We start from the raw sequence: 27,905 nt of genomic DNA on the forward strand, positions 1-27,905 counted from the left end.
TTTAAGAAAACAATTGTGGGGATGCCTGGGTGGCTCAGTCGGTTAAGCATCTGCCTTCCACTCAGGTCATGATCCCAGGGTCCTGGGATCAAGCCCTGCATCGGGCCCGCTGCTCAGCAGGAAGCCTGCTTCTCCCTCTGCATGCCACTCCCCCTGCTTGTGCTCTCTCTCTCTCTGACAAATAAATAAAATTAAAAAAAAAAAAAGAAAAGAAAACAGTTGTGAATTTTAGACAATTTGCCCTCAAATGTGAAAGACAATAGGTAAAAATCAACCTGTGGCTTTATTATACTTGAAAATAAATTAGTGTGCATTTAACATGGTATTTTATTTTCCTTTTGTAGCCTGCCCTGATTTAAAAAAAAAAAATCATGTCATAAAGGAAATGGCAAATTCAGTCTGGAAGGTGAAGAAAATCTGTTCTTAAATTCTAGATCAGATATTGAGTTGTGATTTGAACTATACAATAGATGATAAAGGAATTAATACCTACATCATGCATGGAGCAGTTCTGGTGTTACTTACTTTTATAATTTCTTACTTTCAAGAGAACTGGGTGGAAGGCCTTTCTTCCTTTAGACACTGACCCTGGGATTCATAAATTTTATTATTTTCCTTATCCCATGATAATTCTGCCTGTAGGGTACAAATTAGTGAATCAATTCATCCATCCATTCATTCACATTTATTTTTTTGTTCTTGAAGCCCCCTCAAATCTTCTTTTTCCCTTGTTCCCACTTTTATTGAGATATAATTGATACATGACATTGTGTAAGTTTAAGGTATACAACGTATTGGTTTGATATGCTTCTATATTGCAACACGATTACCACCTAGCTTTATCTAACACCTCATCCCATCAATTAAATATCCCCTCCCCCCCTTTTTTGTGGGGAGGACATTTAAGATCCACTTTCTTAGCAACCATTCACATTTATGGAATGCTTCCTACATGCCAAGCCTTGTGGTATCAACAGACTGGCATTTGCCCCCAGTCTACTGAGGGAAAGGTGGAATCAGTACAGGGGAGGGAGCAATCATTCAAGTGTGGTTACAATGAAGTGCGGAAATTGCTAACAAATACATCCTAGATAGTGCAATTAACATGGAAGCTGGTTCAAGGAGGTCAGACTTCATTCAAGACTTGAATGATGGGCAAGACGTTGCCAGTGGGGCCCAGGCAGATGAAGGTCTTACAGGAGAGGAGAGATGGCGCACAGGGAGGCATGGCGGTGTGAAAAGGCACAGTGTGTTCTGTAGGAAATACCAAATTATGTACAACATGTGGAGAGTGCAAATGCACTCACTCTACTTTGGCCTACACCTCCCTGGGTATGGCTAGAAATAGATGAAGTAGAAGGCCTTCAGTCACTGCCTGCTAATAGTCTTGAATTGGCTTCAAGCACAACAAATCTTTTTCAGAATTCCTTTCCCGGGACTGTGGTTTTTGATCGGGAATATGGCGCCGAGAACAAGAGAAAATGGCTCCTTTCGTTTTGTTTCCAGGACACAGGTTCTCTTTTCTAAATCCGCCTTTCCTCCTTCCCTCAGCATGCGTGGTGGCCCAGGGAGAGTCCCCACACCAGCCTTCCTTCATAACTGTTTGCTCTTGCCTGAACAGGGCATTCTACCGTTCGCTCAGCCGCCCTCCATCAGCACATCCCACCCCCAGCCACCGGCCAGCACTCCCTTCTCCGCAGGACCTCACTTCTGCTCACGTCTAAATCCCCGCACATGGCTTCACCCTATGCCCTTTTCTTTCTGGCCCCCCTTGGACACACGACACTGCCGTATCTCCAACCACACACTGAATACTCGGAGGGCCTCTCCACCCCACATATCAGCCTTTTTTTTTTTTTTTTAAGATTTTATTTATTTGACAGAGAGAGAGACAGCAAGAGCAGGAATACAAGCAGGGGGAGTAGGAGAGGGAGAAGCAGGCTTCCCGCCAAGCAGGGAGCCCGATGCGGGACTCGATCCTGGGACCCTGGGATCATGACCTGAGCTGAAGGCAGACGCTTAACGACTGAGCCACCCAGGCGCCCCACATATCAGCCTTTGTAATGTCTTTTTTCTTATGTTATCAGCTCATTTGGAGTCATCTTTCATTTCCCAAAATATCACCATTGTGTTACTTTCCTGAGGCTGTGGCTTCAAATTACCACAAACTTAGTGGCTTAAAACAACTCATACTTATTCTCTCCCAGTTCTGGAGCCAGAAGTCCAAAATTGGTTCACTTAGCTGAGACGAGGTTCTTGGCAGGGCTGAGCTTCCTCTGGAAGCTCTAGGGGAGAATCCATTTCCTTGCCTTTTCACCTTCTAGAGCTGCATTCCTTGCATTACTCAGCTCTAGGCCCTCTCCTCTGGCTTCAAAACCAGCAGCTTAGCATCTTCAAATCTCTCTTCTGCTTCCGTGGTCATGTGGCCTTCTTCTGTGGTCAGGTCTCTCTCCTCCCTCTTATAAGGACACTTATTACATTTAGGGCCCACCCAGATAACCCACCTTCCCAACTCCCTTGACTAATCACATCTGCAAAGCCACATTTGTCACAGAAGGTAATATTCACAACCTCCTGGGATTGAGATGTGGCCATATTTGGGCTATTTTTTCCAGATACCTCAAGCACCCACACTGTCATCATGGTGAATACTTACTCTGATGAGCGAAGCACCATTATTATCTCTGTTTTACAGATGAAGAAATTGAGGCCCAGAAAGGGTAATTGACTTGCTCCAGGACACACAGATAGAGACATGGTAGAAAGAGGGTTCAAACCCAAGTCTGTCCAATCTGAAAGCATTTGCTGTGCACACAATGCTGAATCACCTCTCACATTTTGGGACTGTGTACATCCGTGTGTTGGTTTGGATCACAAGCACCGTAGACGATCATGGTCAGCACAAAGTGGATTGTTTCCCAGAAACTGTGTATGTTCTTTCTATAGCTGTACATCTGGAGAGAGTACTGCTAATTAAGCCGCTGGGCGGAAACAAGAAGAAATTTGCTTTTCCCATGAAAGACCAGTGGAAGCCCCCTAAGTAGTCCGCCATCAGGCTGCGGCTGACAAGCATTAAGGCATAACTGAGCTCAGGGAAAAGCACCGTGGAAAGAGTAATCATAGAGCAGGACCAGGAAAAAAGTCTGTGTTGAAAAGGACAATGGACTACTGTGAAGAAAAACAATGTACTGAAACAAAGTTCTCCATATTAGGATATATATCATTACATCACATTTATTTATCTTTCTGGATACTTTTATAGCCTGTAATAAAAACATTAAAATAGCCCAAAATGGGGCGCCTGGGTGGCTCTGTCAGCTAAGTGTCTGACTCTTGATTTCGGCTCAGGTCATGATCTCAGGGTTGTGAGATCGAGCCCCGCATGTGGCTCTGTGCTGGGTGTGGAGCCTGCTTAAGATTCTCTGTCTCCCTCTCCCCCTCTCTATGCCCTCTCTCTCTCTCCCTCAAAAAAAAAGCCTCCCCCCAAAAAAAGGACAATGGAAATGAAACAGAAATAAGAGGCCCAGTTATTCTCACTACAGAGAGAGCAAGAAAGGCAGAAAACACTGCAGACATAGGGCCTGTAGAAAAAAGCTTGAGAATAAAGAATATGGCACAAAGAAAGTTACCTTCAGATTAACAATAAGGAAAAAATACATTCAGAGCAGACTACTGGAGGTCGGAAAGCCTATGAACAATCCATAATTCATTTCTAAGGTTTAAATGTTTTCTCACATGAAGCAGGCAGTGGACCATGTGTAGAATAGAAGGAGCTGGCCCCTAGAATCAGAGTGAGGGGCCCACGCCTTAATATCGGGCTCATTTATGGCAACTGGATCCTCAGTGGTCTCATTTATAAAATGGGAATAAGAACAAGACTGGAGAATTTATGGGAACTGCTTTAGCACAGTACTTTGGAGGAATGAGTAACAAAGAATCATTGCAGTTGGTTTCTGCAACCTCATCAGAACAAAAGGTAATGAAGCTTGTTAAGGAGTCCGAGTATCTATTCATGTATTCAAATGGAATTGACTTTGCACTTGTTCATGGCCACAGCTGTGACTAAGAGGCTGGATATTTTCACAGAACTGATAGGCTAGTGGAATAGGCAATCCTATATAAAAGAGCAGAAGCATGTTAAGGAAATAATGGGTGCTAAGAGAATTATTGGGAGAGGGGACGGGGCTCAAATTTGGCTGGTCAGTGAGGGCTTCCTGGAGGAAGCGTCGTCTCAGACCAGATGAGAAAGTTGTAAAGGGGCTAAGTAGAGAAGAAAGGAGTTTGAGCTGGATGGATAGAAGAGACAAAAGGGGAAGCAGCTTGTGCAAAGGGCCTGGGCAGGAGAACACTGCACCTATGAGAAAGTTAAAAGTAGATCAGTGTGGCTGAAATGAGTCAACAGAGGGCACACGAAGCAGCGAGGCTGTGGAGGAAAAAGTTCCCCGATTTTGTTCCCCGTAAGGAGTTTGGACTTTATCCCGAGGGTAAGGAGGAACCATTGAAGGATCTATAAGCAGAAGATTTAGTGATTCACTTTGTAGTTTAGAAAGATCGTTTGAACTGGAATATACAAATGTCTGGATTAAGGGAAAACTAGAGGCAGGGAGACCACTTAGGAGGTATTTGTAACCATCTAGGTGAGAAACTGTCGGACTTAACTAGGAAAGTTGCAGAGAGAACAGAGAGAAGTGAATAGAAATAAAATTTCTAGGACTTGGGGATTAATCCATCCATCTGTTCATTCATCCAACCAACTTTTATGAGTCTACCTTGGAGATGTAAGGGTGAGGTAGAGCGAAAAATCAAAGTTTTCCCCTGTGTTTCTGGGTTGAAAATAATGAGTGGTGCTGTTTACAGGGGTAGGAAACACAGAGTAAGGAGGTCTGGAGGAAAGACACTGAGCCTCGTTTTAGAGATGATTGGTTTGGAGTAATGCCTTTATTTTTATAATGCAGATATCCTGGGGTCCCCCAGGCTATGAGCATAAATGAGGTAATGTTAACAATTAATAACCAAGTCTGGTGATATTTTAGTCCCCTCTCATCTTTGCTCCTCCTCCACTTAATCCTGATTGTCCCCAAGAATGGGTTTCACGTGTATTTGGGAACAAATCTGTTGGCTGCCTCCTGCTCAGCCTTCCTTGCCATAGTGCCAAGAACTTCTTATGATGGTGGGCCATCTGTGACAAAGCTGCTGCTCAGTTAGGAGCATCCCCAGTAGATGGCTACTCCGTGGTCTTTGTGGATGCCTACATGTGTGTGCGCACGCGCAGGCATAGGGAAGTTGGTGGTGCCCTTTTCACTAGATTTTCTCCCTAATAAATTAACAAGCATAGTGAGTTAACATGTGAGTCTGTAAATAACACATGCCTTGCAGTTGGCATTGCTAAGAATGTCTGAAAGGACTAACAACTTTGCATCTCATCTTGAAGCACGAGTGGGTTGACCACCGTAGAAAAAAGAATCACGAAAAGGATGCTGGTCAAACAGTCTTGCGCATTTTCATCACCAGGTTGGTTTTGGATAGCAATCGTGGATAAAGAGGTGTGCTGGTATAAAAGTTTTCTTAGTTTACGAATGACAGGGAATAGAAAACAACAACTTGGTGGTTGCAAACGTTTGCTTTCTGGTTTGTTTCTTCCAGCTTTAAAATAGATACGGTGCAATGCATAGGTTCTGGGCCAGTGATACTGAGGAGAAGGGGAATGGGGAACATACCAGAATTAAGGAAGCAAAACAGTGCATGGGGCAGTCAAGAATGGCCTGGGGTGATGAGGTGTGAGAGGGAAAGGGGGAAAAGAGGAAAAGAAAATGAACACCTTACAAATCCCAAACAATCCACCATATTTGGGCTTCCAACAGAGTTCTGCAAACAGAGAATAACCGTGAAATTGAACGTATCTTAAAACTTTGAAGGATGAAGAGTAACATATGTCTGTCTTGGTGTTCTTAAAAATGAACTGTGATAGACTAAAATGCCACATTCCTCCTCCTCCTAGGTTTACTAAATTAGAGGGTTTTCAAAAGAAATGCCTAAAACTTGTAGGCGAAACATGGGTGATCAGTAAGAGGGACTAAGTCATGAGTAGTAGCCAGAGTCATGCTCAGACTTAGCATCCTGTTTATACTTCAAGGGAAAACAGACACTGGGAACATTCTAAAGGGAGGAAGGATGAAAGTTCTTCATTTTCTATAAAAGTCTGATTGTGATGTTTAAAGATTTCCACGAAACAAAAATATCCGGTGCCCACAGCTCATTTCCCACACGTAAAAACAGAATGGGAAGATTAGACAGTAGGAATAGAAGAAACATTTCCTTTTCATTTCTCCAAAATTTCCCACATACTTTTGCTGTTTTGCATAGAACTTCTGAAATCTCTTTTGAGGTCACCTACTTTGAGAGAATAGAGTCTTGGATTTTTCAGGTGACATGGCATTAAGCCCAGGAAACATAAATCTTAATTGCATTTTTCATTTTTGTTATTCTTATAAAAAAGAAAAGAGTATTTCTTCCCCATCTTGCTAAGTTTTTGCTAGTTTGTGCTGTGAACTGACTGAAATAAAAATCCCTGTGTTAAACACTGAAAAACTGTATCACAAAAAGCTAAGCCAACCAGTAATTGTTTTATTCCTATTTTTGCTACATGGCAGCCAAGGTGGCAATGAGAGTCTCGGAGAGGTCTGATGGTTTTTAGTCCCCTGAACTTTAATGGACAAACAAGTACATTTCCACATGAACTGAAATCACTGAAGCCGTGGTAAATCCAGTAAGTAATAATAACGAAAATTCACATTACCAGTATGCTGCTATTTTAAAAATACAATCTTACAAAATAAAACCCACCTAACCCGAAGCTGTGGAATAATTTTAGCAATTGAAAATTACTACCTTCTCTAGAATAACATGTACTTAGAAACAAAATGACTCAGAAACCAACATGATGTATGTATTCTGCTTTCTCTAGAGCACATTCAACATCAATTCACAATATATCATGCCAAATATATTCAATAAGCAGTGCTTAAATAATTTTGTCGGTCTTTGCTGCATCTAAATATTCTGCCGTTTAAGTAAATTCATTTTGCATTAATGATGCAAAAATATTATTACAGAGATGCCAGTCTTACTAAAAAGCTGATTTCTCCCTTAGCCCCTCTAGTACCACAAGCAGCCTAATTTAAAAAAAGGGGTACATTGGGGGTACTCTTTATAAAACTGTTCATCCCAAATTCACATATATTGTGAAACATGAAATTAACTCCAGCATGTTAAAAGAAAAATTATGGATTAGCACAGAAATCAAACACAAAGAGAGACTATTCATTTTCTTTTCCATAGCCCCGAATTGCCATTAGCTTACCTTATTAGCTGAAATGCCAAACAGAATGTCTTTATGGAAAATTAAGTTCATTATTCATCTCAGCTTTGATTTGGTATAGTGCAGCTGAGAGCATTTAGCTTCTCTCTATGATTTGCCGATGCAAAGTGGGTGAGTAAGGCAGTAAACACAGAACTTGGGGGGTGGGGAGTGGTTGGCCATGGCTCACAACTCTAGACTTGCAACTTTACATTTTCATTCAGATGAAGATACTTAATGAAATCAAATCTTATAACTGCAGAATAACACTTAAGTGAATAGTGTGGATTTTTCAAGCCCATGCAATTTTGCCTAGCAGTTGTAGTTAGAGTCTTGCATGCTCGCTGTCCCAGCAAAATTACATTGCTCTCTTTCATTATCTCAGTAGATTCTTAGGCTATTGATTTACTTTGTACAGTACATACGGTGGATAATGTATATTCTGTCAAGGAGAAATACATGTGGGGGAGTGAGCTCTACAATTTTCAAAAAAAAAAAATCTGGTTGTCTGACTAGAGACGGAAAGACAGATGCATTTTACAGTTTTGATGATAAGTGCAGACACACATAAATTGGATACAACCTTCTAGTAGCTAATGAAGAGAGAGCCTTTAGGGTTCCAATAGGAAAATAACAATAGGCATCTGTCCACTGGACATCAGATTCACTTAAAAAATAAGTCATATTCTTTAATAATTCATTAATTTTCCTTAAATGAATTAAGCTTGTTTTGGAAACCTTTGGGCAAACATTTTTTCTTTCTTTAAAAAATGACTTCCATAGAAAACATCTCAGAAAAATCTCATTTAATTCAAGTGTGAGTCTCCTTCCCAGATAGGCGAAGGAAGTGTTGCAGGGTCCTCTCCCAGGTGTTTCACTTCATGGAATTTGAACAGGTAGCATTTATTAAAATCCAACTTTTACCAAGTAAAATGTGCAATCATAACAATGAGACACGTCCAAGATTATCAATTTACTGAGCAAAGAAATTTTAGCTTAAAGTCTTTTAAACCTTTTTGGTCTTTGTCACATTGCAGAACCAGACCCCAAAACTCTCCTCTCCTCAATTAATAAGAACATGGCTGCCTCCAGTGAAAAATGATAAAGAAAAAGCAATAATTAAGTGATGGATTTGCTTCAAAATGTTAAACAGAGTTACTATATGATTCGGCAATTCCACTCTTACTCATATTTCCAGGAGAAATAAAAGCATGTGTCCACAGAAAACCTTGTACACCATTATTCACAATAGCCAAGAAGTGGAAACAACCCTAATTTCCATCAACTGATGAATGGATTAAAAAATGTGGTATATCCAGAGCGCCTGGGTGGCACAGTGGGTTAAGCATCTGACTCTCGGTTTTGGCTCAGGTTGTGATCTCAGGGTTTCAGGACTGAGCCCTGCATCGTGTCTGGGTCTGTGCTCAGTGGGGGGAGTCTGCTAGAGATTCTTTCTCTCTCTCCCTCTGCCCCTCCCCTCTGTGCTTGCCCATGCTCTCTCTCTCTTCCTAAAATAAATAAATCTTTTACAAATGTGAAACATCCTACAATGGAATATTATTTGGCATTAAAAATAAATTAAGTATTGATATATGCTATAACATAGCTGAATCTTGAAAACAGTATGCTGTTGAAAAAGCCAGTCACAAAAGATCACATATTGTCTGATACCATTTATATGAAATATCCAGAATAGGCAGAATCTATGGAGATAGCTAGTAGATTAGAGGTCACCCTGGGCATGGGGTAGCAGTACTGGGAGGAGAATGCTAATGAATAAAAGGTTTCTTACGGGGGTGATGAAAATGTTCATGTTAGATTGTAGTGATGTTTGCACAACTCTGTGAATATACTGAAACCATTAAATTGTATATTTTAGATAAGGGAATCTTATGGTTGGTAAATTATATCTCAATACACATATTAATAAAATTATTAACTTGTCATGGAAACACTGCCATATAGTGTTTGTAATGATAAGAATTAATTATATGAAATAAATTCTGCAGAAGGTAGCTAGGGAGAAAATGGGAGAGTGTGAGGATAATACCAAATGTGGGAAACCCTTGGGGACCTATGAGCAATAGACCTACCCAAAAGAACCATTTGTGCTGGTGTTTAGTCATAGCTAATTCTCAATAAAGAAAAAAAAAACCCAAATCAAACAGAGTGAGAGCAGAAGGAAAAAAGAGGAGGATTACAATAAAGGAAGAGAAGGAGAAAGAGAAGAAAGAAGAAAGGAAAAAAGAGAAGGAGAATAAGGGGCAGACTTGTTTTTGATTGATAAGGGCAGATGATTCAAGGGAGAAAGTAGGATCACAAATCTTAATTCTGTTGATATACTATCAAATGATCTAGTTTGAGAATAAAAATAAGCTCTTTAAAGAAATCAAGAGCTTGTAGAAGGACAGTTTTAAAGCGTTCATATTAAAGGAGCTTGTTACAGACATGAGAGATGGGTTCTCCATCAAGGACGAATACAGGTAAGTGATGAGTGTCTATAAGAATTGCACCAAGAGGGCTAAAGCACAAATAAAGTGAAGTTCATAAATTGCAAAAGAAAAAGAAGAAGAAGAAGAAAAAAACATTAAAAGGAATTAAAAAAAAAAGCCAAGGACAGTTTAAAAAAAGAGGCCTTTTAAAAAGATGTGAATTGGAACAAGTAGAAGAACAAGGATAATCCCAAGCCTTGGTCCAGATGGTATAACGGTATAACAGATGATGATGAAGGTGGAGGAAGGGGAGGAAGGGCAGTGGGGGGGAGGAGGAAGATGACAAAACATTAAGCTCTCAAACTCTCTCATTTTCTCTATCAAAGAAAATGATCTACAAGATGGAAAGTGTAGAAGAAGAAGAAGCAGCATGGTGAAGAGAGCTTTGAATTCCAGGAAAACATCTTGTATGTGCATGACTCATAAGTTTATATTCTCATTCCAGATTTCCCATAGGAGCTTTTGGTACTTGACAACTTCCCTTAGATACCTCACAGCACTTCATCTACAGCAGCACCTACCAAATCAAGTTCACTTTCTTCTCCCTCCTCCCCTGGCCACTCCTGACTGCAGCTCTTCCAGAGCTCCCCACTTCAGTGAATGGAAGCCCCATCTTTCGTGCAAGTCAGAAACATAGGTCTCATTTTGGACACTTCCCTCTCCCTCTATATCACCAAGTCCCGTAGATCTGGAATCTCTGGACAGTATCCCACCTGCCTCAATATCACCATCACCACCCTAGTCCATCCACCATTGTCTTGCACCTGGAATACTCTATTTACCTTTTGTTTCTTCTGCTGCTGCTTTACTTGTCTTTTCACTCCATCTAAAGGTATGTTTTCAGAAGGCAAAGTGGATATCAGTTTTCCCTGTGTCTACCCCCTACACACAAAAGCATGGATATAAAGATTCAAATTTTAAACATGACCCCTCAGGCCCTGAGTGATAGAGTCCTGCCTATCTTCCCAGACTCATCTTGCACCGTCTTCATGACCTAGCCACACTAGATTTATCTCTGACCCTTTTGTTTTTTCCTGCCTTTGCATGATTCCCTTGGCTCATTGTCTAATTTACTCTAGCTCTTTCTTCCGACCTAATCTCAACCATTACTTCTTGGGACATGCTTCCCTGAACTTCTTAAGTCAATATGTTATTAGAGTATCATAATCTCCTTTATAGGTATCGAGCAAAGTGGTCACTTGGGATAGGTTTGCAGTAGGCTCAGAAGGTGCGTGGGCCACTACACTCTTGCCATCTTTGAAGAGACCTGCTTGGGTTGAGTCTCTTAGTTAAATGAACTATGGAGAGACCTGCCTCTCCATTGGTCACTCTTCTAATAAGGCAAGTATGGAGAATGCATTGCTTGGAGGAAAGGCAGGGAATAAACATTCTGGGCTCAGGGACCCAACAGTCTGATCTTAGGTGCAAGGTTTTTAAGAGTGTTAAGAAATACCAGTTGCCCATTCCCTAGAATCCATAGTGGCCCTAGTCCTGTGGGGAGCGGAATTCAGCCAATTCCTCCCAGTAAAGAAAATGACAGCACTGACTGCAGACAAGGGGGAGTTCCCACCAGTTCAACAGTAGCTCTGCCATGCAGTAAATTTAAATTTATTTGTGCAATTGAATTTAGTAATATTTATCTCCCCACTGACAGATAATAAGGAGCATGAGAGGAGGAATCGTGTCTGTTTCTGATTATCATTGTATCCTTTGCAACTACATAGGGCCTGGCAATAGTACATATTTAATAAGCATTTTTTTTTTTGAATGAATATAGGAAAGAGCTCTTAAATTGGCAGACTGTGGTGAGAGGGTAATGACAGTATAATTGCTACTAGCAAAATAATTTAAGGCATGTATTCAGTGTTGGGAGTCAGGGCTATTCTTCTTGTTTATAAAATCTGACCATTCTCTCTTTCCTTGGTCAACATGGCTGTGATGTCACTACTGCCTGGTAGATCCACTATTAGTCTAACACATACATTTTGCTTAGAAAATTTGCTTGCAGGATGTTAATTTAAAATATCATAAGATTTATTAGATTAATAAATTAATAGAATAAATTAATTTTCTCAATAAAAATGTTTTCCTTTTTAAAAAGACACACCTATAAACATTAAGCTTAAGTTTTTGTGCCTATGCAAATGACATTTTTATGTACTCAAGGAACTTTTCGTAGGACTCCAGAATCAAAGTGGCGAATCTTAAAGATTGTTAAAGGAAATGCAGTAAGACAAAGATGGACAAGGCTTTTGAATCAACCAAAAGATAACAGCTTGATGGGCTTGAATTTATAATGCAGCATCATCCTAGAATAGGCTGTTAAATAGAAGGTCTCTGAGCACAAGGAAAAGCAGCCTGGGATTATGAAGAAGTAGGATGCTAAGCTGACTGTGCTTTGTTTTTATTTATTTTTATTTTTTTAAAGATTTTATTTATTTATTAGGGAGTGAGCGCGAGAGAGTGAGAACACGAGTTGGGGGGTGGGCGGGCAGAGGGAGAGGGAGAAGCAGACTCCCCACTAAGCAGGGAATCAGATGACATGGGGCTCGATTCTGGGAGCCCAGAATCACGACCTGAGTGGAAGGCAGATGCTTTAACCGACTGAGACACCCAGGCACCGCCCTTTATTTTTATTTTAGAAAATCAACTTGGTTGATAAGTAAACACATGCTCTGAGCTTTCTTATGCAAAGTCATCTTTGCAGAAAGAAAACAGAAGGAAAATATTTCTAAATGTTAACAGGATTGGTTTTCACAGAAACTGAATTTTCTCTCTTCTCCTCCTGGCAACAACAAAAACAATACAACAAAATGAAGACAAGCCCACAAATCACATTTTCAGCAAAACCAGCAAAAAATCCACAAACTCCAAAGCCAGAGTCCAGCAGAAAGCCAAGGAGGGAAGTCATAATAATGTGGTAGGTAAATAAGAGGGACAAAGGGGACCTAGATGTAGCAGAGCTCAGAAAGCTCTGTCAAACATACAGTCCCCCACAATAAGGACCTCAGTCTGAAAGGAAAGAGCTGTGGAAAAGTCTGGGACTAATGTAGGTGGTGGAGAGTAAGTGGGCAAATCTCATTAAGGGCCAGAACAATTCTTTCTAAAAATGACTGTATCATTTTTGTCCCCATGTGACAGGCAGCCTGTGAGGTCATCCATGAAGTAATTGAGGGTAAAAAGAACTAGGTTTGGTCTGAGAGTCAGAGGATGTGGGACTCCATAGATGCATCATATTATAAAGAAGCAGTTTATAACTGTAGCAACAACAAAGGAAGCCCTTGATTCTTGGGGAGCTACTGCCCACCATTCCCTCCAAGGGAACCTTCTGATTCTCTAGGAAAATACAACTCACTCAAATAGGAGTAACATAAAAGGAATACACATACAGGTACCATAAGGAATATAAAAAGGGGTAGCCACAGATGTCTTATAAAAATGCACTGGGAAAATATGTGCCATAAAGCATAACCCAAATTCAAAAGAATAATTAATGAAGCACTTACAGCTATAAAAGAAGATCACAAAGAAGAATTATAAGAACTCGGGGAAGAAGTGAGAATACAACAAAAGATTGCTGGTAGACAGCTGGAGGATATGAAATAGGAACTGGCAGAATTGAAGGAAAGGAAAGGAAGGGAAGGGACATAAAAGATAAAAATGAAAAACAGCAAAGAAATGATGCAGAGAGAAAAAGATAGAGAAGGATTAGAAAAACAAGGAAATATATCCAATATGTGCATAGCTGTAATTCTGAAGAAGAAAAGCAAAGCAATAGCATAAAATAATTATCTTAAAATAATTCAATAAGGGTTTTCTGAAATAAAAAAAGCCCAAATATATTTAATGAAAAGGCACCCATTTTATCAGTGAAAAGGCATCCAGAATGGTCAACAGAAAGACATAGCCTAGAAAAACTATTGGAAAGAACCCTTTGGCAAAAAGATAAAATCAGGTTAAGGGAGAGAAAATGAGGTTGACATCAGATAACCCACAGAAACACTTAACCTCAGCACATACCAGAACAACATCACTGAGATATCAATCCCAGAGAAGAGGGGTCAAGGATTTTCTATCTAAGTCAAGCTCTCCTTCAAGTATAAAGACTCAAATAAAAATATAGCTTTGAACATGTGAGGATTTGGGTTATATTGCTCAAACGAACCTTTCTAGGGGAAAAAATAATAGAGGACAAGCTATATACAGACATGATGCAAACAGACAAATGTCAGCAAAGAACCAATGGCCAACGCCCCCATGTTCGTTGCAGCATTGTCTACAATCACCAAGATAAGGAAACAACCTAAATGTCCATTGATGGATGAATGGATAAAGAAGATGAGGTACATATACAATGAAATATTATTCGGCCATAAAAATCTTGCCATTTGGGACAGTATGGGTGGATTTTGAGGGCATTATGCTAAGTGAAATAGACAGAGAAAGGCAAATACTGTATGATCTCACTTATGTGGAATCTAAAAAACCAAAAAAACATAAGCGAGCTCATAGATACAGAGAACAGATTGGCAGTTGCCAGAGGTGGAGGATTGGGGGTGGATGCAATTGTTGAAGATCAAATGTACAAACTTCCAGTTATAAAATAAATAAGTCCTGGGATGTAATATACAGCATGGTAACTATAGTTAACAATACTGCATTGCATATTTGAAAGTTGCTAAGAGAATAGATCTTAAAAATTCTCATCACAAGAAAAAAAATTTTTTGTAATCATGTATGGTGATGAATGTTAATCAGACTTATTGTGGTGATCATTTCATAATATATACAAACACCAAATTGTTATGTCTTATACCTGAAACAAATTTAATGTTATATGTCAATTATATATAACCATATAATAATAATAACTGGCCAACATGTAGTTTAATACATTTTAGAGGAGGTTTGTCATCTTCTTCATGGTTTTAAAAGGGATGATCCAACATTGCACAAAGTTCCTGTGAGCTATTTATCTGTAGATACACTTTAAGAATTCTTTTTCTATTTCTAATTTGTCATAATTTTTAATTAAATCATTAATAGTTGTTGAATATTACAAAATATCTTTTTTGTATATATTAAGATAGTCATGTGTTTTCTCCTTTAATTTCCTAATGCTGTGAATTACGTGAGTATCTTTTCTAATGTTAAGCCTTCCTTTCATTATGAAATAAATCCCATCTGGTCATGTTATTTTAAATTATTTACAATTATTTATTTTATTGATACACTTCTAAGAGTTTTTGCATCAGGGGCACCTAGGTGGCTCAGTTGTTTAAGTGTCCGACTCTTGGTTTCAGCTCAGGTCATGATCTCATGGGTGGGATTGAGCCCCGTGTCTGGCTCCGTGCTCAGTGGGGAGTGTGCTTGGAGATTCTCTCCCTCTTCTTCTGCCCCTCCCCCCCAAATGAATAAATGAATCTTTAAAAAAAATTCTAAAGCAAAGAATTTTTGCATCAGATTTGTGAAAAAAATTGCATTAAAATTTTCCTTTTTCAAACTGCCCTTGTCTAAGATTATATAAATCCTAAAATGAATTTGGCATCTCTTTTGTTCAGATCTCTAGAAGAACTTTTGTATGACAGGGATTACCTCTTCCTTGCAAATTTCCTAGAACTCTTTGGGTCTGGTCTTTTTTCTGAGTAAATTTTAAATTAATGTGTCAATTTCATAAATTGTCATGGATATGGTTTCATTTTTTTTTTTTTTTTACACCAGGGAAAGGATAGTCTCTTTAAGAAATGACATTAAGAAAACTGGATAGCCACATGCAAAAGAAAAAAGTTGAACCATTATCTTACAACATACACAAAAATCAACTCAAAACTGATTAAAGATTATACATATCAATGTCTATTTAAACTTAATGTCCCATCTTTTCATGCAAACTGTGAGAACCTTGAACAGTGTAATTCTATTTATATCCCCATCCTTTATGTTATTGTCATATATTTTATATCTAAATACATCATAAACCCCATAATAAAATGTTATAATTTTTACTTTAAACTATCATTTGCTTTTTGATGGAATTAAGAAATGGACAGGGTAACTTTTATATTTATACACCTAATGGTTTCTGTTTCTATCACATTTTGAAGAATTTAATTTCCTAAGAAATTAATCACTTAAGTTTTTAATATATTGGTATGAAGTCTGTTTCTCTTCTAGTCATATGATAGCTTTAATATCTACTGTATATTTGTCCTTGTTCTTTTCTACATTCCTACTAGTGTTTATGTGATGCTTTCTTTTTTTCTGTTTGGTGAGTTTATTCAGAGGTTGCTCAATATTATGAGTATTTTAAAGAACAGTAACAACACAAAAATATTCACAGTGATTATCTCTGGGTGATTTCTATGATCTTCTTTATTTTCTTATGTAGTCTAAAAAAATCTCCCCAATAAATGTATCTTAACTGTATGAACCTGCCCCGTAATACTTGATTTTAAAAAAAGATTTTATTTATTCATTTGAGAGAGAGAGAGAGATTGAGCATAAGTGGGCATGGTGAGGGGCAGAGGGAGAGGGAGAAGCAGACTCCCTGCTGAGCAGGGAGCCCGATGCGGGGCTTGATCCCAGGACCCCAAGATCATGACTTGAGCTGAAGGCAGATGCTTAACTGACTGAGCCACCCAGGTGCCCCAATACCTGATTTTTAAAAAAGAAATGAGCTCACAGGTACAAAGAACAGATTAGTATCATTTAATAAGATGAAAAACTTGTAAATATAATAAAGAAGTATAGACTGGATAGGAGGTTCATAACTTGAATGAAAAACTATAGGATGGTCTGTAGTTGAATGCATAAGCCTCTGTTTTTGGCCCTGTTCTGAACATTTTTTTAATTATTAACTTCGATGATGATATATTAGACACTATTATGAGATTTACAATATAATACATCTTGGGAAAATATTTAAAATATTGTATTTCAGATTTCATATTCTCTAATTTCGACAGCGAAAACTCTTTTTGGTAGTCCAAATGGCACTTTTAGGTGGGTGAATTGGAAGCAAGCTGTCCCTTCCTCAAGATTCTACTGCCTTTAGCTGGAAAATTATAGTAATAAATAACATTAAGATAACTCCTAATATAAATGGTGTTCCCTGGAGTTAGATAATGCACAACCTACACAACAGTGAGGGCTGGCCCTGAGCTAGAAAGATATATTCATATCTATAAGGTGACATTTAATAAAGAGAAATATGATATTTTACATTATGTCAAACCATTTAAGTGTACAGCTCAGGGTGGGAGAAACATGTCAATGTGATTTTCCGTGAAAAAATGGCGTACAGATTTTACCTGAGTGCAAGACAGGGTCTGGCACGACTGCTAGACAAGTTAGTGCACTGATAGAAGGAGAGTGTTCATATCTGAAGATTTTCAATGAACGTAGTGAAGTCCAACTGAAATATTGTTCACACAATTATATCACAAGTTAAGAGGGATGTTGCTTTTCTTGGAACTAGATATGATTTGTCATTTGGGATGCTGAAAGTGCTTAAAGTCCAGTTCTGGACTGCTGAAGAATTGCTGAAGGAACTAAGTCTTTTGAAGATGGAACAATGAAGACTTAGGAGCGAATAATAAATCATGAAGTATTTGACTGATTGCCCTGTGAAAGAGTGATTGACTTACTTCATATGGCACTTACATCCAGGTTAAAGGAAGGTGGATTTGTATTACAACAGAGAAGAATCTTCTAAAAAGGTGTCAAGAATGGAAACTGGTACTGGGTAAAAATTCAGATAGTCTTTCTAGAGGTCAATTGGTAATATGTGCAAAAATCCTTCACATTTTGCACACCCATTGGCTGGGCTAATCTAATTCTAGGAATTTCTACTGAATAAATAATTTGATACTTCTTGAGTTATTTGTAACAGTGAAAGATTTGGATAGGTTACTAGATAAAGAAGAGGAAAGGCAAAGAGAGAGAGAGAGAGAGAAATAGAATGGGGCAAAAGAGAATGGGGGAGAGGATGAACTCCGTGAAACAGAAACTACTATTCGAAAGATGGGGGTGGGAAGGACAGTGAGATATTATTAGAAAATTGCCAGTCAAAATAAGGTTGAATGCAGGCCACTGAGGCAATGGCCCAATTTTTTTGTTAATTAGATGAGAGAATTGTGATTGCTAAAATAAAACTCAGATTGAGGATCTCTAGTAAAGTGAGGTCAACAAAAATAGCTAATAGGTGGGAAATTAGTCATTTGAAAGTGAAGAAACCTATTACAAATGGGTGTTAAACTGTTTGTAACATAGAGAAAGAAAATGGATTCATGTACAGATTATTATGTTATACTGCTACATCGAGAGGGTTTCAGCATGTAGTTGCTACGGAGATGCTTGTTCTAGAAGTGTGCACCTGAGGTTTGACAATAGTCCAGACATTTGTGATTATCTCCATCTGAAAATGACAGAGCAAAAAAGTCTCTGCAGAATAATTATTCCAAATTAGAATATTTAAATTATTTTGAGATATGAAGATTTACTTGTACTTTTTTTTTGAATTGAAGAATAGTGCATAACATTTGGAAATACTAACCAGAAAAAAAGTTTCTACATTTTATTGAAAAATATTTTTATGGCATTATTCATAATGGTGAAAAATTAAAAAAATTCAAATATTAAATAATTGAGAAATGAATATTCTGACCATGTTGTATTAGCATATTCAATAGCTACGCATATTTTCTTTAAAATGATAGACATTAAAATAAATAAGCATTTGTTAAAATGATAAGCACATGTATGCATACCAATGAATACAAAATGATTTTTACTCTAACACTTTAGGAAAACTACTGGCACATCCAGTAGTTACTTCCTAATTGCCAGATTCCTTTATAGACTTTATTCCTTGTCCAACTTGACCAGTCTTTGGTAGTTGATCTCGTTGAACTTTCCCTTTCTTGAAATCCTCTTCTCCCTTTGCTTCCATGCTGTTTTGATTTCCTTTCTATCTTTCTGGATCTTTATTATTTTATTTTATTTTTAAGAATTTATTTATTTGAGAGAGAGAGCACAAGCAGGGTGAAGGGCAGAGGGAGAAGCAGACTCTGCGCCAAGCAGGGAGCCCGACGCAGGACTCGATCCCGGGACTCCAGGATCATGACCCGAGCTGAAGGCAGATGCCCAACTGGCTGAGCCACCCAGGCGCCCAGCTCTTTATTATTGCTTCTCTTTGCTTCCCGTCTGTGCGTTAACATCTGTGTAGCCCGGGAAACTGGCCTGTATTGCCTCATCTTCTAACTTACACATGCCCCAATGTGATCTCATTCACTCTCAAACTTGGCTCTACTTGCCACATGATAACCCCGTTAAACCTTTCTACAGTCCTGACATCATCCTGAACTCCAGAATCATATGTTCAGCTGCCTCCACTCTATCTTCCTCACCTGAGGATTTTTGACCAATCTGACACATTTAAGGTCAGGTAGAGAGATTATCTTGAATTCCCTCCATCATTATTGCTTCTCCCCTAGTCTGAACCACAGTCATCTCTTGTCTGGATTATTGTAAGAACCTTCCAAGTTGTATTTGAATGAATGAATGCTTGCCTATGGGACATCTTCAACTGGATATTCTAAAGGCACATCAGATTCAAAATGTCTAGAACTAAATCATCTTCCCCATCCAAATTTATTTTTCCTCCCATGTTATCTCTCTCAATTGGATATGTTGACATGCCCCCAGTTTTTCAAACCATAGACAGATCATCAATACTCTTTCTTTCCTGACACCTCAGTCGTTCAATGTCCAAGTCTAGGTAATTCTATATATTTTAAAAATGTTTTCTCCTTTTTAAAAATTCTTATCATCAGTATCCCCCCCCTTCCACTATAGTAAGAGCTCCTTGAGGACAGGAGTCATGTCTTTTCAACTTTGTATTCCTAGTCCTTCACAGAGTACCTAAATTATAGTTAGTGCTCACAAGTGTTTGAATTAAAAAGTGTATTATGTACCACAAAAGGCAAAAATATGTATAGCACATTGATTGCAAATGTGTAAAAATGTACTTGTTTACATTTATAGATATTGGAAGGAGATTTCAAGTATATAAAGAATTGGTGTTTTACTATAAAGTGAATAATAAACATTTTAAATGAAAAGGAAGCAGCAAATATGGAATTCATAGGCAAAGGGGAAGCTAGACCCAACAGTTAAAAATAGTTTAAATAGTTTAAAATAGACTAACTTAATCGTTTTATAGTCTAAATAGTCTAATAGTTTAAAGAATCTAACAGATACAAAAATTGAAAATTCCATCTTCGCATAAAAGAAGTCTTCAGGGAGTACTGCATATATACGGTGGTCTCATTTAGCTGATATGCCCTGGATGGATGCTTTCATGTACTTTTCACACAGTTTACAAAATGGTTAGGCTTAAGAAGTATATCATGTATTAGGTGGTAGATCGTGTGGCAGGCAGAATAGGGGCTCCCCGAAGATGCTCACGTCTTAATCCATGGCACTTGTGAAGACGTGACCTTCCATGGCACAAGGGACTTTGCAGATGTGATTAAGGTAATGATCTTGAGATGGAGAGATTATCCTTGGTTATCTGGGTGGTCCCAAAGTCATTACAAGGGTCTTTGTAAAGGAAAGAGGGAAGCAAGGAGAATCAGAGAAGGAGCCCTGAGCACAGACACAGAGAACAGTGATGCTTTGCTGGCTTTGACGACCGAAGAAGTAGCCGGGAGTAAAGGGATATGGGCAAGGCCCCTGGAAGCTGGAAAAGGCAAGCAAATGGATTCTCCCATAGAACCTCCAGAAGGAACACAACCCTGCTGATCTGGTTTTGGCTCAGTGAGATCCATCTCAGACTTCTGATCTCCAGTACTGTGAGGTAATACGTGTGTGTCTTTTTAAGCCACTAGGTTGGTGGCAATGTGTTAAAGTAGCAATAAGAAACCAACACAGACACTTAGGATTTCATCAAAAGCCTGACTAAATATCGTTGTGATCTCTAGCTGTAAGATTTCCTCGGTGCCTTTAAATCTGGTCTCTTGTTTCAGTTCACGTTGCTACCACCATGTTTTTAGGCTTAATACAAATCATAGCATTAATTGAGGCATTACATAATGTCCCTTTTCCAAGCGTTGTTCCACACCTTTTACACTACATTAACTCATTTAATCCCTTCAAACCCCCTATGTGATAGGTATTATCTTCATATTCCAGAGGACAGGAGAGGTTAAGTAACTCACTCAAAGTTGCATGCTCAGTAAACACAGGGTTTGAGCACAGCTGTCTGGCTCCAAAGCTTCAGAGATAGAGCATTTCAAATGGGGAAACCTTTCTTTTCTATCCTTTCTTTCTAAACCACAGCTTGAAATCCTTCTTCCTATTAAGCCCCCATATTCTGTGTTCAAGTGTCTATGCTTCTTCTTACTTTTTTTTTATTGAGGATTTTATTTTATTTATTTGACAGAGAGAGACACAGCGAGAGAAGGAACACAAGCAGGGGGAGTGGGAGAGGGAGAAGCAGGCTCCCCGCTGAGCAGGGAGCCCGATGCGGGGCTCGATCCTAGGACCCTGGGACCATGACCTGAGCCAAAGGCAGATGCGTAACTGACTGAGCCACCCAGGCGCCGCTGTTTTGTTTTATATTTATCTAAGAATCTAGTTCCACTGGGCTATGAGAGTAGGAACTGCTTTTACAAAATTTTGAATTTCCCTCTCTTCTCAGCTTCAACCCTTATAGAAGGGAAATCCTCATTTTTTGTCATTCGATCACTCAGGGAAAGCTTCTTTACAAATAAATCATATTACAAACTTGACTTTGTAATAGGATCTCCAAGTTCCAACAGAGGAATTACTTATTTCAGGTAATATGCACCCACAATAACAACTCTTTAAAAACCGCACATTCCTCAAATTAGTCTAAGATTATAACCCAAAAGGTTTTTCTAATGAACTATTATAAGGAAAAAAGGAAGTCATCCATTTAAAGTTTTTAAGGAAAAACGACCTAATTTTAATGATACCATAACTTAAACTTGTTAGTGGCTTTTTTTTTTTTTTTAAGATTTTATTTATTTATTTGAGAGAGAGAGAGAGGGAGAGCACAAGCAGGGGAAGTGGCAGGCAGAGGGAGAAGCAGGCTCCCCACGGAGCAGGGAGCCCGATGCGGGACTCCATCCCAGGACCCTGGGATCATGACCCGAGCCAAAGGCAGATGTTTAACTGACTGAGCCACCTAGGTGCCCCTGTTAGTGGCTTTTTATCTCTTTGGGGGACATGATAAAAGCTGTGGACTTTTCTCCCCAGCAGGATGAACACAAACACCTTTCCTCCTTGGCTTTTTAAGTTCTAGAGTTCACTGACCCCATAGAGTGCACTCTTGCATGGTCTAAATGTCCATAGCCCCAGGCTAAGAACACTTGAAGTAGGGGGATGGGTATGCTCTGCCTTTCTTCATCTGAGTTCTCCTTAAACCCCCCCACCCTGCCCACTAAGGGGTCTCCTCAAGGTAGGATTAATTCAGTCATCAGTCAAGCTATTCCTCAGTTCTGCTTCTGGGCTGCCTCAGCCCAATGAATGAACTCCCCGCAGATGCTCTAGGCCTGGGACCACTCTTCCTCTGAGGGTCTGAATCAAGGAATTCTGCCTTAGGAAGCTCTTCTAGAGAGGCGGTTTCCAGAAAGTGAGCTTTCCAACTGGCCTGCCACCAATAGCATTTTTCTGGCCTGCTGGGCTGAAGCAATCTCTTTCTTTCCAGGCCTCAAAGATGGCCAAAGAACACTTGTTTTCAGAGAGTAGTATGAGAAAATAGGGCTTTTCAAGTTTGGTAAATAAACAAATGAGGCCAGACAGCATGTTTTTGGTAATACCAGTTCCCTTAAAACAGAAGCCTACTTTAAAAAGTACATCGTGGTTATCATTCCATGAGACTACTGCCTATTATCCAAGTAGGTAATTATTATTTATAATTCAGAATGGTGTGCATAAGTCTCACACTGACACCCATAGATCAGTACATTAATTTTTTAGCGTGCAGTGGGAAGGTGTGAGATTCGCTCACCTCAGTGAATAGGGTTAAATTAAACACTGCCCTGATAACCCATAATGAATACTCTAAGGGCCTCTCTAGAAAGCTCTTGCCCTTTGATCAAAGGCAGAAGAATCTGAGTTGGTCAGAAGTGGCTCAGGTGCAACTATGAGACCAACCATACCTGTTGGTGGGGAGGGGAGCCTGATTGGCGGCTGCTGTGTGAACGGCCATGCACATATTACTATGCATTGCCAACTTCTGGATCTATTCGCACCCAGATGCAGTTCTTAGAGGTGCCAACAGGTCATAATTTACAAATAAATGTGAATGGGAGAACAATTTTGCATTGTCCAGGAGAGACTTCAGCCCAAAGCTCCAAGAGCATGAGTGGAAACATTCTAGGTACTGCCTGGGGGGCTAATGGCGAGCCGGGTGCACAATACAGAGTAGGAGCAGAGTAGGGCTCCCGGGCGGGACAGCGCCAGGGCAGAGGGGAAGAGCAAGGGAAACTGCATGAGGTGCCCAGCACAATGTCCCGTGCACAATGACTGACGGATACATGGTAGCTGAAACCTGGGCAAATCCCAAACTCGTCGTCATGTTTCTAGTGGAAAGTTGCTTTTACTTACTGAAAACTAGCTCCTTTATAGAATTTACTCCTCAAAATAACTCCCGAGGTAAGTATTTTGCAACAGAGGGGCTACAGGATGAGTGGAAGTGGCTTACTTAATGCCACACAGTGAGTGAGTGGAGGACAGCGTTCACGCAGGACAGCCCTCATTCCCTGGGCCTCCCCGGGCCCATGTGTGTGAGTGGAAAAGGACTGGCTGGTTCTGACACCTCTAATCATGAGCTATCTCAACAGGATGTTACCTTCTCTTGGCAAAGCACAAATCTAGCAGTAGTCATTATATTAAAAACAACTACTAGAAGTCATTATATTAAAAACAACTAGAACAATGCTGTCCAATAGAATTCTCTGCAACAATGGGAGTATTTTATATCTATTTGTCCCATAGGGTAACACCAGCCACCCCTGACTGCTGAGCACTAGCAATGTGGCCTATTGTGACGGAGGTACTGAAGTGTGTGTTCTTATTTAACTTTAATTAATGTAAATTTCAATAGCTATTTGTGGCTAGCGGCTGCCATACTGGACAATATAGAACTAGACTATTTGCTTTAAAATGACCATCTGCCCAAATTTCCTTTGCTCTATCCCTGACATGTTTATCCAGTTTCCCATTACACATTTTTAAGAAGGTCTCCCCCTAACTTGGGATCTGATGCCTTTGTTAGGAAGAAATCTTCCTAATCTAACAGTAGCACCTTCAGATATATGAGCTGGGGATACAGTTCAGTTTTGGCATAATAAACCCATTCATTATTCCCTGGGGCTACCTCTTCATATGCTCTCTCAGGACTCCTCTTGTGCCTGTGAACTTTTAGGTCTCCAAGGGCAGCCCCAGCTGCATCTCCGTTCTCTGGGTTCACGGTGTTGCATGGCCATCTACAGAATCCCACCATCCCGTCTCGCTGGCCTGTGGCTGAGCTGAGTACCAGATGCGGAATGAATGGGAGGATGCCTCCGCTTACCACCAGGGCTCTGCTCTCTGCCCAGATTTCTTCTAGAGGGCCTGGGCAGCCCCACTGCCTCTGGGGCCAGAAGCCTAGTAGTTGGGCTCAGCCTGGTTGATATCTGATGCCTTCTAGGCCTCTCTGGGGAGTTTTTCCCTGTTCTTTCTTCCCTTGTATCATTGCTCATCCTTAGAAATACTGCTCAGAGAGTTAAATTGTTTGGGTTTGGCCTCCAGGCTAAATGTATCCTTCATCTTTGGGAAATTTGAGTATTTTAGAAAAAAATATCCTATATCATTTTGTCAACTACAAACCAAATCCTGTCCTTCATTTACTTATTTTCACAAGTTGGGTGGGCGGCTACCTTATGTGTTGTGTCCCTTTCCCCAAACTGGTCTTTCCTTTCCCCCGTTGATCTAGTCACCTCTCCCAGATTTCAGTCCGGGTCACACAGTCGCTAAATAAATCTCGGTCAAATGAAAGGCTTGTTGAGAATGGCAATTCTATTAAACCACTTAACAAAAATTTTTATTATACACTTATGATCTAGGTAATGCAAAGGGACTACATATTTTGATAGTTGGGTGGATTCATCCCTGGTTGAAGCTAAGAAATACAATGCTACATTCTATTCATCCATTAATCTAATTAAATGCAATTAAATTGGTGTGGTTTAATTTTAGTGAATTCTTAACATTACATTCCTATGCATGAGGGTATTTTATAAAATATTGAACCAAGAGAAGGTGGAGGCTATGGGACATATTAAAACTGTATCCATTCCTTCAAATGAATTTCATCTGGGTTTAAACAAAGAGGGGAGGGCATTAAGTAAGGGCTTCCTAGAACACTGAATTACCTGCAGTGAGATATATGTACATGAGGAAAAATCCCAAATGAGTTGAGAAGTGGGATAATACAGACTACATTAACTTCCAAGTTCATGACTTAACTGCATTTTATCAGATACTGATGCATTTCTGAAGTCTGACCATTCCATATTGTTACGTATTATAAGAATTTAGTTTAAACTCTACTAACATCCCTGAACAGCATATATTTATTGGATATATGCAGCCACCTCTAAGGTGACATACATGAGTGCTCTGCACTGTATATTATACGACTCAATTAAGTTATATGTTTATAGGTAATTAAGAAGCATTCTAAAGGTAGACCTATAGGGGAACTTATCTTTTCCTTAAGATCTAGAGTAGTAATTTAACAAAGAGTAAAACTGGTGCACTTCTTAAATATTTAGTTAACAACCTGGGATATATGGAGCTCATGCACCAAAGCAGAATTCTGACTCACAATATGCCTGAGAAATAACACTCTGGTCTCCCAAAAGGACAAAATATAAAGTCAAGTGACTTATAGAGGAATTGGATTTGGGGATTCCTAGTTCATTTCCTCATCATTTCAGTGAAATCACTTCTCATGGGCACAAACATCCCTACATTAAACCAAGCAAAGGATATTAAATGGGCATTTAATACTGCATTTATTTGGACATAACTTTACAGTGTTATCAACAACATCATAACTACAGTCAGGTTGGCAGTCTCAAGGGGTCAATAATGTTGTTTCCCATTGAAACAAATAATAATCAAAACAACCTTGAGAGATGGTTGTTTCATAGATTGAGGTATAATTTTCCAGTTACATGAAATACTATTGTTCTACTACAATTTAACAGTTTGTCTATCTGACTTTGTAAACAAATCTCACATGTTCCTTGCTTTCTAACATGGCCACTTTCCAAGCTAGACTTAAATTTATAGCCAGTCCTAGAGGCAGGTTCTGTTTTTTCACCATAGTTGATCCTTTTTTAAAAAAAGATTTTATTTATTTATTTGAGAGAGTGAGAGAGTGGCAGAAGGAGAAGCAGGCTCCCTGCTAAGCAGGGAGCCTGACATAGGGCTCAATCCCAGGACCCGGGGATCATGACCTGACCCCAAGGCAGACACTTAACTGAGCCACCCAGGTGTCCCTCACCATAGCTGATCATTTTAAAAATTGTTATTAAAATAGATTCTCATCAAGAAACAATCCTTCAGGAAAAGAACAAATGGAATATTTCCAAAGTAGAGGCAGCATGATATGCTGGAAAGTGAACAGATTTTGGAATCAGAGCAGGGTTTAAATCTCCATTATGTCACATACTAGTAGTATAATCTCAAGCAAATTAGTTACCTCATTTTGTGTATAATGAGGGTATGAACAGCTACCCCAGTAACTTTCAGAAATAAGGACAATATATATTAAGCATAGGCCCGTAGAACTTTTTCAATCGCCTTTTCTCTGCCTTCTTTTTCTCATTGCCATCATTCGTTATCACATGCAAGAGCATCTGGCATGTAATGGCGATGAGAAGATGCTCAGTATGGTGCTATGGAAAGGAATCAAGGGCCCTGTGTGTTCTCAAAAATGTCAGTTCCTCTCTCTGGGTCACAGGCAAGGAAGAAGGTATGAGGTGATATAAGAATTTGCCTGTCAAAGCCAAGAAGTGATTTTATAGTGTGACTCAATCTGGAACTCTGGGTGCCCCATGATCGGCTGTTTTCATGGATGGGGCACCAGGACTGCAGCCGGGGAGAGCCGTTGCTGCTAAACTTACCAACCTTGGGATAGCTACCTAACATGTTTTGGACTTTGATCAGGATTTTAGCAGGGCAGTGGATTGAGGGGGAAGGGATTTGGATTCGAATCCTCCTACTCTTGCTTCTATTTTAAATTGCTTCATAAAGTTGGCTGCATCTGAACAAGAAATTCCATGTTTCAGAAGTGTAAAGAGCACTGGGCTAACTGGCCATCGAAGTTCTTTCTGACACCTGCTTCAATTGACTGTGCACGCTTGCTGGGAATTCATAAAGAAAGGCACAACGAGATGCACTCTCCAGAAACTCTAGCCACAGACTACACCACAACAAAATTAGACCTAGTCAGTGCCTGGAGTGGGAAAAGCAGGGGTGGGGCAGGCAGCAGAATTTCTTGAACACACAGAATACCAAGATAAATGAACGCCTGGTGCTACATGAGTGCGGAGCTAACGTGAGGTAAGAGGGACTGGGAAAAATCTCCTGCTGGCCCTGCTTCTGCACTGCTCTCTACACCTGAGGAGCCATGGGCGAGCCAGTTAATTTCTCCAGGCCTCAGTTTCCTCCTTGTAAGTATGGTTTTGTGGTAGTCTTCCATTCCCAATTATATAATAAAATAGCTACCTAAAAAATCAGGGAAGAAGAGAGACGAGGAAGACAGGAACAAGAGAAAGCACAGCTAAGCCCAATTCTCTTGTGCTCAGTAGGGTGCAGGGGATGGGGAGGTAGAAGTAGGAAGCAGTATAATTAACCTCACATAACTGATTTCTGAGGGTCACTGCAGTAAGATCAGTGAAGGGCGTTATTAAGGTCTTGCCCAGCATGCACACAGTCTTCCAGGGAGTTCCATAACACCACTCTGCGAGATGGGG

General features: G+C 39.6%; 1 protein-coding gene across 13 annotated transcripts in view; it reads right to left on the minus strand.

The window, feature by feature from the left end:
- Positions 1-27,905, minus strand: part of DLGAP1 (DLG associated protein 1) — a 905,535-nt gene that overhangs the window by 272,232 nt on the left and 605,398 nt on the right. The window contains exon 1 of one of the 13 annotated variants that reach the window (XM_032421265.1): positions 7,361-8,638. The exons of 11 other annotated variants lie outside the window; for them this stretch is intronic. In XM_032421265.1, coding sequence (XP_032277156.1) covers positions 7,361-7,411 — 51 coding nt within the window. In that variant the 5' untranslated portion in view covers positions 7,412-8,638. Of the gene's footprint in view, positions 1-7,360; positions 8,639-27,905 lie in introns of those variants that run through there. One more of the 13 variants, XM_032421270.1, reaches the window with a different exon arrangement.

Source organism: Phoca vitulina, unplaced genomic scaffold (genome assembly GCF_004348235.1).
Source record: "Phoca vitulina isolate PV1807 unplaced genomic scaffold, GSC_HSeal_1.0 scaffold24, whole genome shotgun sequence".
Lineage (NCBI taxonomy): Eukaryota > Metazoa > Chordata > Mammalia > Carnivora > Phocidae > Phoca > Phoca vitulina.